Source organism: Salvelinus sp. IW2-2015, unplaced genomic scaffold (genome assembly GCF_002910315.2).
Source record: "Salvelinus sp. IW2-2015 unplaced genomic scaffold, ASM291031v2 Un_scaffold1735, whole genome shotgun sequence".
Lineage (NCBI taxonomy): Eukaryota > Metazoa > Chordata > Actinopteri > Salmoniformes > Salmonidae > Salvelinus > Salvelinus sp. IW2-2015.
In genome coordinates, this window is record NW_019943120.1 from 52,835 (window position 1) to 66,989 (window position 14,155).

Below are 14,155 nucleotides of genomic sequence, written 5' to 3' on the forward strand. Positions count from 1 at the left end.
GGAACCGGGCAAGCAGCGTGCTTCTTTATTTTCCTTTCATCTATTTCTCCCTCCCTTCCCTCGTTCCCTTCGTTCCCTCCGCTCCTCCACTGCTCATTCATCCTGAACTCTTCGGTGGTGTTAGGACCGCAGTGTGACTGAAAGGCTTTCTAAGACCAAATGCCGTGTAAATGGTTGCAGTGACAGACCCATTAGGGTTAATTGCTGTGGTGGAGGGAGACCAGAGACTGACTGACCCACTGCAGGGAATAACGACCCGGGGTAGGACCGGCCATGGCTAGACTCTGTACACTGGTACTGATTTATCTTTTGTCCATTGTACCGTGTTCTCATTTCAAGTCTAATGTACAGAATGAAAGAAGAGCATCGGGCTGTAAAACACACCATTGAGAAATATTTTCAGAACTGTAAGTGAAGGGCCCTGTTGAAAACTAAGCACCTCTCTGCTTCAGTTACATTACATAGCCTAGCTTCAACAAAATCTCTCTCTTTCAAGCCTAAAGCCTCACCTGAATGCGGATGTCCCACTCTCAAAGGCCTTGTTAGAGTAGCGCCCGTCTGTCTGGTATAATACCCCGGCAGTTTCTCACTTTTTCGCTGGAATGCTGCAGTCATTCATCTTGACTGGGCTAGATTTCCCTCACGATCTCACTCCGATGTTTGCTGAGGCTTTGGTGCACTGTGATTGATGGCCAGGCAAACCCACTGGCTGGTGCAGACACACCCTGGTTAATCATAGTCTCCTTAAGCCGGTCTGGAGACGCTCCCAGAGTCGCCCCTCTGTCACCCAGGGGGCACTTAAGTTTGAGGTAGGTTATATCTCTAAATATCTCCTATATCAAATGGAGGAGGTCTGGACAATCAAGCTATTAGCATGGGGAATCCAAGTGGTTAAAAATAGCATTCAGTTCCATCCAATGGTGTATCTTATGAGATCTGAATGCGGCGGGGAGGCATCTGTTTCTGTGGATTCAGTTAAAAGCGAACTTGATACACTTCTTAGATCCCTCAACGTAGTGAAGGGGTCAAAACGCATCTCTCTGATCTTAATCACTCCTTTCATCTGTTTCAAGGGCTCTTACATGACGATTAAGACTTCCTTAGGTGATACATGATTAAATACACTGACACCAGCTGCACCTAAATCCTTAAGCACCTCCTCAATAGTGATGCACGGGTCAACTCAAAACCACAGGCCCATGGTTGTTCAGCAGTGTTCAGGAATGTATTTTTAATCAAGTTTTATATTCTAATACACCTGTAAGATACTGTACCAGAAGTACATCCCTTTTCACTTTAATGATTGTCATTATGATACTAACTCTACTACCTCGACTCTTTTAATTCAAAATACCATGTAAACACTGCCCTTCACACCGCCATAAACAATACTGCTTTCCTAACTCCGGAAGTGCATTGTACATTGTACACACAGTGGCGTTCAGCAAACAGTGGTGACTGTCAATACTGTTACGCATACTAATTACTCTGCGGTCATATCAATGTAGCCAATGACACAGTGTCACAATGACGCAACAGTCAGATCAGTGACAGAGGGTTCCACACTGATAGCTACTGTATGTGTACGAGTGTGGAGTAGAGAGAGAGAGAGAGAGAAGAGAGAGAGAGAGAGAGAAGAGAGAGAGAGAGAGAGAGAGACGAGAGAGAGAAGAGAGAGAAGAGAGAGAGAGAGAGAGACGATACTTGCCTTGAGCTAGACACAGGAACAATACAATATCCCATTGCCCAATGAAAAATAAGAAGTCAATGAGAAGCGACATGAAAACTAAGATTCTGCTGAGGAGTAGATGACCAAGTACAACTACACCATTGACCCCCAACCCCCCACCCCCAACAGCACCATGGCCAACCCATGTGCATATGCTTCTGTTTGATCCTAAATGGAAGAGCGTGTAGAGATACTGTGTTACATAACATGGGACTTGGCTTCAGTGAGAAGAAGAGAGAGGGACTGGATAAGAGAGAAGGAGTAGAACGGAGAGAGGGAGAGCACCATTGGAGAGATGACAGGACGAAATAATTTGATCACTCTGTTGCAGGAGAACATGTCAAACTTTGAGGTTTAAAAAGGTTTCTGAAGTTGTAAATTTCCACTTTGAAATTTCAACTTGATTCTCCCCTTACGAAAATGTTTAAATTAACCTCTACAAAAATGTCCATTCATTATAATCCACATAATAATTCACATTTCCTGTTACTGCAGGATTGTTTTCCTGCTGTAGCAAACTGGCTCAAATTAGATCCTACATCTGTATAAGAGATCAAAGCCCAGAGGACACCTTCCATCCCTCTCTCCTCCTCCTCTTCCTCTTCCTCTTTCCTCTTCCTCTTCCTCCCTCTCTTTGGCAGAGCTAAAGACATGCTTTTTAATTACCCAAAGAGTTTGAGTTTGTGTGCATACATCAGGGCTTAACATTACATTTTTTTAGTAGGACAGATTTTTGAATTGTTCAAAAGGTCAAGTAAAAATTATTTTACATCCTTGTATGATGCTGGAACCACTTTACAAAATAAAATCCATTCCAATCTTCCTTACCATAGAGAATCAGACAAAAATGTAGGCTATTGGCTTCTTTGCATATTGAAGCCTGTCTCAAAATACAACAGTGCCCCTTTAAGGCTCTCCTGGAGGATGGTTGGCCACACTTGGAAGCCTATAAAATATTGCAACATTACGATTACAACCAGGGCTCGAAATTAAGGACAATAGAAATATGTCTACGGTTCAGACTCTGGGACAGTTTTGGGATGAAAGATCCAAAAGTCATACAACCACTGCACATTAAGAAATAGCTTAAAATGTTGATAAAGTTGTATTTCTTCATTTTATAAGCTCAACAATGAGCACATGACTAGACTACGTGTGAATGTTCCAAAATGCAACCAGGAAAACACGCATGTGACAGAGATGAAAATATCCATTAGAAATGAAGAAAGAGGGGAGCTCTAAAGATGCATCAACTAGCATGGGTTAGGGTAGCTTGGGGGAAAATGCCCCCCTTAAAGGAAAGGTTCACCCATTTTGGATATTATATTGTTTTTGTTCATCTCTGAGCTATGTTCTATCGATTTCCTGGGTCATTTCATGTTTTCATGTGAATTGGCGTTGAAGCATGCAGGAATCTGTCCGGTATGACATAGCACTGTGATAAAGTCGCTCTCACTACACTGGAAGTTAATAGGGATACGACTTTTAGATCGTGAAATCGTCTATCATACATGTCAGATTTCAATATTGGCCAATATCATAACTCGGGAGGAAGTCTTCTCTCGAACAAGCCATTGATCATATTTTTGCAATATTCCTACCTCGAGAAATTAGTAATTTAGGGTCAAGCACATTTTTCCTAATTGTCTGCCTCTTTAGTCTAGGCTGCATAGAAAGGAGATAGGAATCCAATGTATGGCGCCCCACCCAGCAGAATATCGACCAATCGCGTTCACGTTGTCATGCTGTGTCACGTGGTTGCTAAGCTAATCGTCACGCAATCCCTTCTCAAAGCCAGTGTACATGTCGACGTGCCTATTTTCCCCGACAGTACATCATGTCACAATTCCAAAGCTATACGATATTACAGATAGCAAGTTCATTTTCTCACATATCGGAAAAGATTTGTAATGTTGTACCTCTTGTTGACAAAATTTGTGCTAATATTGGGTTTTTGAGCTAGTGCCCAATAGACTCCCATTCACTCCTTGAGGGAGAGCACTCCTTGTCCCAAAATCACACAGAATGCATTGTGCAGCCCATTGAAGTAGCATGGACAAAGTTTCCCATCTCCTCAAAAGTATATCTGCTGTTGCAAATGTCAGACTCCACTCTGTGAGGCACATCGATCTGCAGGTTGAACATGGTGAGATTGTAGACTCGTAAATGTATAGTGCAGTTTGTTTAGGTGACTTTACAGCTAACTATCTACTTTACATGCTGATATTGTCTTTGGTATTATTCTGTGTAGCTATGTTTGCTAGCCAGCCATCCCATAGAGCGTTGCATTTTGGATTTTGTAGTCAACTTGAGATGCTACAGATTTCAACAATGTTTTTCCATGTTGATACCGACCTTTTTATAATACCAAAATGAAACATTTGTTCCCCAAATGATATTGCTCTTAAGTATGAGTGTTATTTGACACTGTACATTAAAGGAAGGAGTGGTTTTGGGTGAATTTTTTCTTTTAAGGAAATGTCTATTTTGTCTAGTTTGGTAAGATGTAGATATATGTGTTTACTGGCTATCATTAGGCACACATTTTGAAGGGAAATAAGTGAGCAGATTTTTTGTTTTTATTCAATAAAATAAAAACTGACACTTTTTAGAAAGGGGGCATTTTGCCCCACTATCAGCGCAAAACGCCCCCTGAAAACTAGTGTGTTAAAATCTATTTTACTTTCATTTCGGATTTAAAAGTCTAGGTATCTTATTTTAATGAAATAAATAAAATATTGGAACAAAATGACATTGCACATCTCACTGTTAATATCCTCACTATTATGAGTTTTTATTTGATTATTTTTGATCTTCCTGTCCAAATCACCCTGAAGTATCTCAAAATTGATTATGTAACTCAAGTAAGTAACTTATAGTTGATTTGGACATGATTTGAAAAATGCTAGTATACGTGCCATTGACTTGCATTGATTGCCCTAGGGGATATTTTTCTAAATGACAAAATATTAGATCAATGTATCTCAATGGTTTTGTTAGAGTGAATTAAACAGTTGAGATGAAACAGAGAACATTTTTAGTTGAGCAAGACTAGTGGCATCCACTGAAAGTGTTAAATAAACATTTACTGACAGTAAAGTGTTTTTTGTGAGAATTACAGGGGGGGGGGGGGGGGGGGGGGTGTTAACTCCACACCATCCTACTAACGTGACTAGGATTATGCCTTTTGACAATAAAATCACCTTGATTTGAAAACCAATGGAATATGAGAAAAATGCTGGTTTCACTGGCATATTAAGTAAATGTTTATAAAATAATTCCCTCAACAATTCTACATCAGTTTATGTCACAAAGTGCTGTACAGAAACCCAGCCTAAAACCCCAAACAGCAAGCAATGCAGGTGAAGAAGCATGGTGGCTAGGAAAAACTCCCTAGAACATGAAAAATAGATTTGAATATTATTCCAATGTTGGTCTCTTATCCAATTCTGATTGGAATAATTAATTGATATTGTGATCTAAAAAAATAATGTACTTGTCCATTCGGACAACTTATCTACACTGAGTATACAAAACATTAAGAGCACCTGCTCTTTCCATGACATAGACTGACCAGGTGAATCTAGGTGAAAGCTATGATACCTTATTGATGTCACTTGTTAAATACACTTCAATGTGTTCCATTCAGAAGGTGAATGGGAAAGACAAAAGATTTAAGTGCCTTAGAACAAGGTACACCGGTTTGTGTCAAGAACTGCAATCCTGCTGGGTTTTTCACGCTCAACAGTTTCCTCTGTGTATCAAGAATGGTCCACCACCCAAAGGTCATCCAGCCAACTTGACACAACTGTGGGAAGCATTGGAGTCAACATGGGCACGCTTTCGACACCTTGTAGAGTCCATGCCCTGACTACTTGAGTCTGTTCTAAGGGCAAAAGGGGGTGGGGTGCAACGCAGTATTAGGAAGGTGTTCTAGGACATGTGTTGAGCCCTGATACATGTTAGCAACCATGTCTTCATAGGTATACGGCTGGTGTATTTCTGTAAGGGGTGCATTGCCAATGTTACGTGAAGTGCACACAGAATCAATTATTATGAACACGTGTGTTTGTGTGCACATGTGGGCATGTGTGAGCGGGTGGGTGTCCAAAGAGTGTAAATAGAAGGCTGTGAATGGCTGCTCCTCACTGGAACCAGTTTTTGCACTCAAGCCTTAAGTCGTTCACCTGTTGGCATCTCTGAGTACAGTGTTCACACCAGAGCCATAATGGCTCTGCCCTCGCATGGATTCCTCTATAGAGTTTCTGTTTTCAAGCCTCAATATATGGATGGCAGTGTATGTCCCCAGGAAACAATATTTCAACCCCTCACTGTCTCTGTTGGTTTGCTGTTGCTCACTGAGTAGATCCACAAATCAGACGAGCTCCTGGCTGTCAGTGAATCACTGTCTAAGGTCTCTTATTTTCCAATAGAGCGTTATCGAACACCAAAGTACACTCAGTGCGCAGTGACTGACATGAAGTGACGGACAGTGGCCTCAGTCCCAAAGGGACAACAAGGCCAGCCGCAGACGACCATGGCTCCAAACAAGCGCCCATGCATTATTCATTGGAATAAGTTTGGTTCTTTCTTCGCTCAGCTACACCGAATGTGGGGGCTCATAAGATAAAGAATTTGGTCTGACTCTGCACTGCGGGAGGGAGGTTATTCTGTTGTTCGAGAAAGCATCAAAGTGTTTATTTGGGTTTTTGTGTTAAGTGCATAGCGGAAAATAATAGGGCATAGAAAGTTGTTTTACATATGCATCAGGGACCTCTGTGGAGAAAGAGGTGACGATATTCATAATGTTAAATCTCCTGTTAAAGACCATACTGTAGGAATATACTTCACATCAATAGTTGCCCTTTTACTTTGTGAAGGCAACCACACATTTTTTTCTCTGTTTTCAAATATTTGAATATTTATTTCTGTCCTTCAAAGCTGGCATTGGTTTTGACTGATGACTCACCCTGAATTGAATTCCACTGCTCTATCGATCACTACATACATTCAGTTTGAAACCTCCATCCTAAAGTCATTTGTGTGACTTCAAAATGAGGGGCATTGTACAAAACAAATTAATCAGCGATTGGATCGTCTCTAACAAGTCTGACCAATCAGAGTATCAAATTTGATAATGTCATCATGTAGGCCGGCTCTGGCCCAACCCATCGTTGTCTGGGACCAATCAAAGCGGTCAGAATGTGTTTGCATTCTAGAAATCGTCGGGGAGGGAGGCAAATCCAGACTCATCGTGGAGAAGAAACATCAGTTGGGCAGAGCGATGTGGATGGGTAGCCAGGCAACCATTGGCTATGAATGATCAAGAGCAGTGGTGGGAATTGTTAGAATATTATTCTAAGTACTGGCTGTTAAGATTCCGGGTGGGTCAGGCTGCTGCCGTGCCCTTGAGGATAACACCTCAGCTGAATTGCTCAAGGTGAACATCCAGCCGCATTAATGGAATAGCCTATGTGAAGGATTTAAACAGGTGAGTCACTCACTGGTAGGTAAAAGCATCTTGTAAGCACACAGGACATGAAATTACATTTCTTAAAGCTTGAGACAGAGCTGAAATATTTCACCCTTCAAACTATGACATGTTTTGTCCTCATCGAGGGACTAAGCCTGCTGTGCTGCACATACATGAGCAACCTGCTATAAACGTCAGGAGCTAATGGYGTGGGCCATAAATCCCCTCCAGTTCGATATCTGAATCTGGAGGGAAACGCAAAGCACTCTCTCCCCGCTCATCCACATCAGACTAAGCCATGCACGAGATTAGCTGAGTTGAAGTTGGCTTGGCACATTAATAATTCTCTACCCGAACCGGAATCAGCGCATTAAAGGACATGATGCATGTTTTATATCTCTGTGCAGCATTTCACTGAATGTGTGCTAGAGACTATGAGGCTCGCTATGAGGGAACAAACAAACACATGTACCCGCTCAGGAACCCTGGTGCAGGGGAACTGTGGTGCAGGGGAACCGTGGTGCAGGAGAACCGTGGTGCAGGAGAACCGTGGTGCAGGAGAACCGTGGCGCAGGAGAACAGAGCAGCAAGGAGGCCTGGGATGCGGTTCAAACGCAAGAGGTTTGAATAAAAATGGTGAAAGAACTACTGAGGGAATGATGGGATATGTGTCTTGCAATCAAAGCAAGCAGTGGTACAGTGTTGGTAAACTCTCCCAAGCTGAGCAGTACTAGGCCTATAAAAACACTATCTCACACAAGTACAGTATCAGTCAAAAGTTTCGACACACCTACTCATTCAAGGATTTTTCTTTATTTTTACTATTTTCTACGTTGTAGAATAATAGGGAAGACATCAAAACTATGAAATAACACATATGGAATCATGTAGTAACCCAAAACGTTTTAAACAAATCCAAATGTATTTCATATTTGAAATTCTTCAAAGTAGCCACCCTTTGCCTTGATGACAGTTTGCACACTCTTGGCATTCTCTCAACCAGCTTCATGAGGTAGTCACCTGGAATGCATTTCAATTAACAGGTGTGCCTTGGTAAAAGTTAATTTATGGAATTTCTTTCCTATGTAATGCGTGTGAGCCAATCGGTTGTGTTGTGACAAGGTAGGCTTGGTATACAGAAGATAGCCCTATTTGCTAAAAGACCAAGTCCATATTGTGGCAAGAACAGCTCAAATAAGCAAAGAGAAACGACAGTCCATCATTACTTTAAGACATGAAGGTTAGTCAATGTGGAAAATTTCAAGAACTTTGATAAGTTTCTTCTAGTGGAGTCGCAAAAACCATCAAGGGCTATGATGAATCTGGCTCTCATGAGAACCGCCACAGGAAAGGAAGACCCAGAGTTACCTCTGCTGCAGAGGATACGTTCACTAGAGTTACAAGCCTTAGAAACTGTAGCCCAAATACATGCTTCACAGAGTACAAGTAACAGACACATCTCAGCATCAACTGTTCAGAGGAGACTGCTTGAATCAGGCTTCGTGGTCGAATTTCTGCAAAGAAACCACTACTAAAGGACACCAATAATAAGAAGAGACTTGCTTGGGCCAAGAAACATGAGCAATGGACATTAGACAAGTGGAAATCGGTCCATTGGTCTGATGAGTCCAAATTTGAGATTTTTGTTTCCAACCGCCGTGTCTTTGTGAGACGCAGAGTAGGTGAACCGAGGATCTCCGCATTCGTGGTTCCCACCGTGAAGCATGGAGGAGGTGGTGTGATGGTTCTTTGTTGGTGGCACTGTCAATGATTTATTTAGAATTCAAGTCACACTTAACCAGCATGGCTATCACAGCATTCTGCAGCGATACGCCATCCCATCTAGTTTGCGCTTAGTGGGACTATCATTTGTTTTTCAACAGGACAATGACCCAACACACCTCCAGGCTGTGTAAGGGCTAGTTGACCAAGAAGGAGAGTGATGGAGTGCTGCATCAGATGACCTGGCCTCCACAATCACCCGACCTCAACCCAATTGAGATGGTTTGGGGTGAGTTGGGTAGCAGAGAGGAGGAAAAGCAGCCAACAAGTGCCCAGCATATGTGGGAACTCCTTCAAGACTGTTGGAAAAGCATTCCAGGTGAAGCTGGTTGAGAGAATGCCAAGTGTGTACAAAGCTGTCATCAAGGCAAAGGGTGGCTACTTTGAAGAATCTCAAATATAAAATATATTTTGATTTGTTTAACACTTTTTTGTTACTACATGATTCCATATGTGTTATTTCATAGTTTTGATGTCTTCACTATTATTCTAAAATGTAGAAAATAGTACAAATAAATAAAAACCCTTGAATGAGTAGGTGTGTCCAAACTTTTGACTGGTACATCACACTTACATTTTTTATCTTAGAAACATGTCCAACTTAGAAAGTATGAATTATCAATTTCACAGGTAGTTTACTACACTTTCAACAATAGAATATCTGATAACAGAAAGCTGTTATTAAAAAGTGTGCTCATCTTACTCTAACTTCCATCCATACTGTGCTATAGTATACAGCATTCAATAACATTCAGCTGTTGAAAGGCATTTTGAATGAATAAATCAATTACTCCTTGAATGCACAACAAAACACCAGACATATTTTGTTACACTGTAAGAAAGCTTTACCGCAGGATGCACACACACAAGCACCACACACACACACAGAGTGAGAAGCAAATTCCAGATACAGTACCCCTGTGATGAGCCACTCACAGCACAACTAAAGAGATTGGCCTTGAATGACAGTTTCCCACCGACACCTGTCTCCTTCCCTCTAATATATCCCAGATCTAAAGGCCGTGCTTCATACTAGTGATCATACCCTTTCTGATATCAAATCATATCAATCTATTCTCTTCAACTTCGGCTCAAGAGATTCATTCAGGAAAAGCTAAAACACTTTGGAAAGTCATAGTTTATTAAAGTATGTTWTTGTTCAAGTAACGTAATTAAAACTATCCCCAGGCATCTACAATGTTTGTGTGCGTGTTTTAGCCGTCCACAACCTTGAAATTGGGGTCTCAGTGAATCAATGGGCCCAGTGACTGGGACAACTGGCTGACTGACCTGATTGGGTTTCTCCCTGCTGATCAATAAGATACCACCCTCTGCCCCTCTCTCTGTCCCCCTCCCCCCACTCCCCGCCTGTTGTAGGATGGCAGGACACCTTCATCGAGGCTCGTAAAAACAAACCCTGCGCACTATGGTAAATCAGGGGGAATTATGGCTGCCCAGCCTCGCGCTCCAATGGATTGCCCTTCCATTCACCCCCCGCCTTTGTCATTGGGCTCATCAATACAGCAGATGACTCGGGTATTGGAGGCTCCTGTCTCTCTCTCTCACCCCCTCAGCCCTGCAGCTTGTCTCCTCTGAGAAAACAAAACCTGCGAGGGTGTGACTGGGCCGTCTTCTCTCTCAATAATAATACCGGTGTGGTTGAAGTCCCCTTCCCCCATATTGAGAGATCCGGTAATGACTTGTAATAACGCCATCCCTGTGGTCTCATTCTTAACAACCAATAGTACGGCCAGTCACACCCAGCCCTCCCTTCACTTTCGCTGAACTAGAATTAGCCCTTGGCASTGCGCCAGCCAGCGCATGTCAATAGTCCACCAAAAAAAMMCAGCTMCGATTMYCTCACAGTGTACTAGAAGCSRTAGTCTGGGCTCTCCACAAATAGCTTTACGCAAACACTCCMTGKTCACACCTATTATCGCTTGTRAGAGCACAACCACMTCCACCCTGCCCCCMAGCYACCCYGTCCCACTGGCYCATRACCCCTGCTACTCTCTTACCTAGAGTTGGTCATGTCTGTCTGGCCACCTCTGCTCTTCTCCAGGCCCARCTTGGTGAAGATGCCCACCAGCACCATGATGGCCACCACGCCACAGATGATGTAGACGATCATGTGGGTGCGGTCTCGGTCGGGCTCCTCCTGCACCTCAGTGACGGGGGCCGCCGGCTTGCCGGTGTTGGCCCAGACGGGCGTGTCGTAGTTGGAGCAGGACTCCTGCTCCAGGCTGTGCACCTTGAACTGGCAGCAGAAGCGGTAAAAGCAGGAGCCGCAGCAGAACAGGTAGACGCCCGCGTTGCAGTTGAACGGTGGGTCCCATTGGCCCATGACGTCRTAGTAGCCCCGGCAGCGGCTGCCTATCATTGGGATGGTCTGGTCCTCYGCYACCGGAGTGRCCAGCGTAGCCTCCGGAGAATCAGAGGTGGCTGCCGTCTGGTTGGTGGCCTGGGCATCGGCCCCAGCCTCYCTAGWGTTCTGGCCYAGTGAAGTGAAGCCCAGCAGAAAGCTGAAGGCGAGGCAGATGAGCACAGAATGGGCAGCCATGTTTGATACCTGTGGATGCTGCTTCTGTTCAGTTGCTGAAGTGTCTCAAAGCTGGTGCAGGCCAATAAACACCAACTTCAGAAACGCAGGCTTCTTACTGGCCCAAAAAAACTGACATGGAAAAATAGCCTTTTAGGTATTTCACACACTATAGATTTGAAAAGGAGTTGAGAGCTTATGGATTAGCCTATATTCATAGCAGCTGCCTGAAAGAATAAGAGCTTTCAATTACCTTGCTGAGAGTTATAACTGCACTCAGTTACAGGGGGCTCAGTGTGAAGTAATAAATTGCCATCAAGAAGGGGGATGAGCAAGTAAGTGAAACAAACTAACCTCGAATCTCAACCTGCTCCTCACGAATGAGTCTCCAGTGATTCAGTCCCAGACTCCAGACACACAGTTCTGGCAGCGTTGCAAAAATACCGCCCTTTTCTGCCAAATGTCAATAGCAGATGTGATTTGAAATCTGGAGCACCTCCAGTTTAGGAGGTGTCACCCAGAAATGAACTGGCCCGTGGCATTTAAAAAAAATCTCCCCCCAATAGGAAAAGTGTTATCTGTAAACCAGAGAGATTTGGAATCCCAACAGMGCCAGCGGAAAAGCAGATTCCTCAAGGATCCAAGCTCCTTTCTGTAAACGTCTTCATTTAGGAGAGGGACACACAGATTTTGATAATTGCCCTGCCAAGCATTAATCAATGCTGAAGAGGGGGAAACAGCAAAGCACTGGAACTTCTAGATAATCCACTTGTCATAATCTATAAATATGGGAGTTGTTGATATTCACCTCTCAGATTCTCTTGCCTCTAGCAACTGCCTGGTCTCCACCTGAATGTTCATTTGATTCTTTGTTATTTTTCTTGTAGCCATTTTTAATCCCTTTGCTAAGTGGAACATGATGCTCTCATTCCTTTCCTTTCCAGATGTACAATTCCAGTTAGATGTTATTCTACAATTGGTCTTCAATATTATATTATGCCAGAAAAAAAGGTATGTTGGTTTTTGTTTCCACCTCTTCTAGCGAAAGCACAGCCTGCAGTTCTTCAATATTGTCCTATGAGATCAAAACTGAAATTATGATTTAGTCCAGATTTAAAAGCAGTCCTCAGCACCTGAGGCAGGCAGCCTTTATCACACACGCTCACACTCACGCACACATGCACACACTCTCACAGACACAGACACACACATTCAAATCCATAGGCGACAGCACTCCGTCAGTGTCAGTTTGGCTTAATGGGTTTAGAGGGATGGGGGTCCAGTCACTCTCTGTTGTTGTGGGTTTCTCTTGGTGCTGTCGGATCGCCTCCACACCACACCTGAGAGGGATTCTAAAAAGATGGGGTCACCAATACAGCTCTGCTGCCAGACAACTAGAACCCCACAAGTGCTACCAAGCAGGGGATAGGGGAATGACAAGGGCAGCGTGCTGAAAAATCCCCCCAGCCTGTGGAGTCTAGTCCAGTCCTCCCTAGTCTACATTTATGAGAAGCTCACTTTTGAGCGAACATGCGGTGTAATTACATTTCTGCATAGTGTCCCACTTCTTTACTGTGGTCGATCGTTAGTTGCTTTATTTGTTTTGGTCCCTTCCTTGTTTTCCTTGTCTTCGTTTTTTTACCAAGACTCCATAATCCCTCTCTGCTGCTTTTTGTTGTTTCTTGCTCTCTGCTTTCTTCTGTCTTCCTCACTTACCCTCTCCCTCTTTCAGACACAACTAAAGAGCAGGCTGTCTGCCGTGTTACTGCTAGGAATACAGGAAGGTATTACTGAGCCTGTGGAATGCGGTCCATGCATTCAACACACCCAAGCCTCAACTCCCCAGCCTGTTCCAAGGGCAAAATAACTGGAGAGGCGACAACAAAAGGCAATGCAAAATCCTGTTTTCAAGAAGCCTTCAAAAATGGGACTGCAGCAAAGCTGTTTGTGTTGTTTGTGGTYTTTTATCACGCTCATTTGCAAAAAGCATTAATATGCAACAGTTTTACCAAATGCTGCACATTAAAGCAGTCTTCCAATTGTTATGCAAGGGACCTCAACACAGTCCTTCCCCAAAAGCAGCTTCTGTGAAAACAGGCATAATTTGATATATATGTATAGAAATTGTATATATATATCACATGTATGTGTTTTCTCTGTTTCTTTGCTTATGGAATTCTCCAACAGAAATGGGATGAAACAGGATAACCAACAGCAGTAGGATGCTTTTTTTCATTCCATCCCCTCTTTGTTTTTCCATCAGAAGTGTATTCCTCTGTTTTCCTTGTCCCTCGCTCAGAGCGTCTTTATCCCGTCTTCCGTTGATGTTGCACTACTGTGCTCTGGCAGGACTAAATGCTCACAAGCTCTCTCCCTCGCTCTCTCTCTCTCTCTCGCTATCTCTCACTCGCTCTCGTGAGCGAATGAGCGCACCTCTCTTGCTGACTCCCCCTCCCCCTCTCTGTCACTGACACCCTCCTCCCTAGGCTGTGTCCCATGTTTTTTGTACTCTCTCCTTCCAAATCTCTTTACATCTTTCCCCATCTCTCTTCCTTTCTCTCATTCTGTTCTCTTTTCTTTTTTTTATCCCCTCATTTATTTTTACCTCCTGTCTAACCTTTTCTGTTTACCT

The 14,155-nt window shown here is 43.3% G+C and overlaps 1 protein-coding gene across 1 annotated transcript in view; it reads right to left on the reverse strand.

Annotated features, from left to right (window-relative positions):
- The window catches only part of LOC112071828 (protein shisa-9), a gene marked incomplete at its 3' end in the record, with an annotated part of 65,737 nt that extends 51,849 nt beyond the window's left edge, over positions 1-13,888 (reverse strand). The window contains exon 1 of the mRNA XM_024139258.2: positions 11,003-13,888. Within this exon, the coding sequence (XP_023995026.2) occupies positions 11,003-11,544 (542 nt within the window). The remainder of the gene's footprint in view (positions 1-11,002) is intronic.
- Positions 13,889-14,155: the final 267 nt, after the last annotated feature.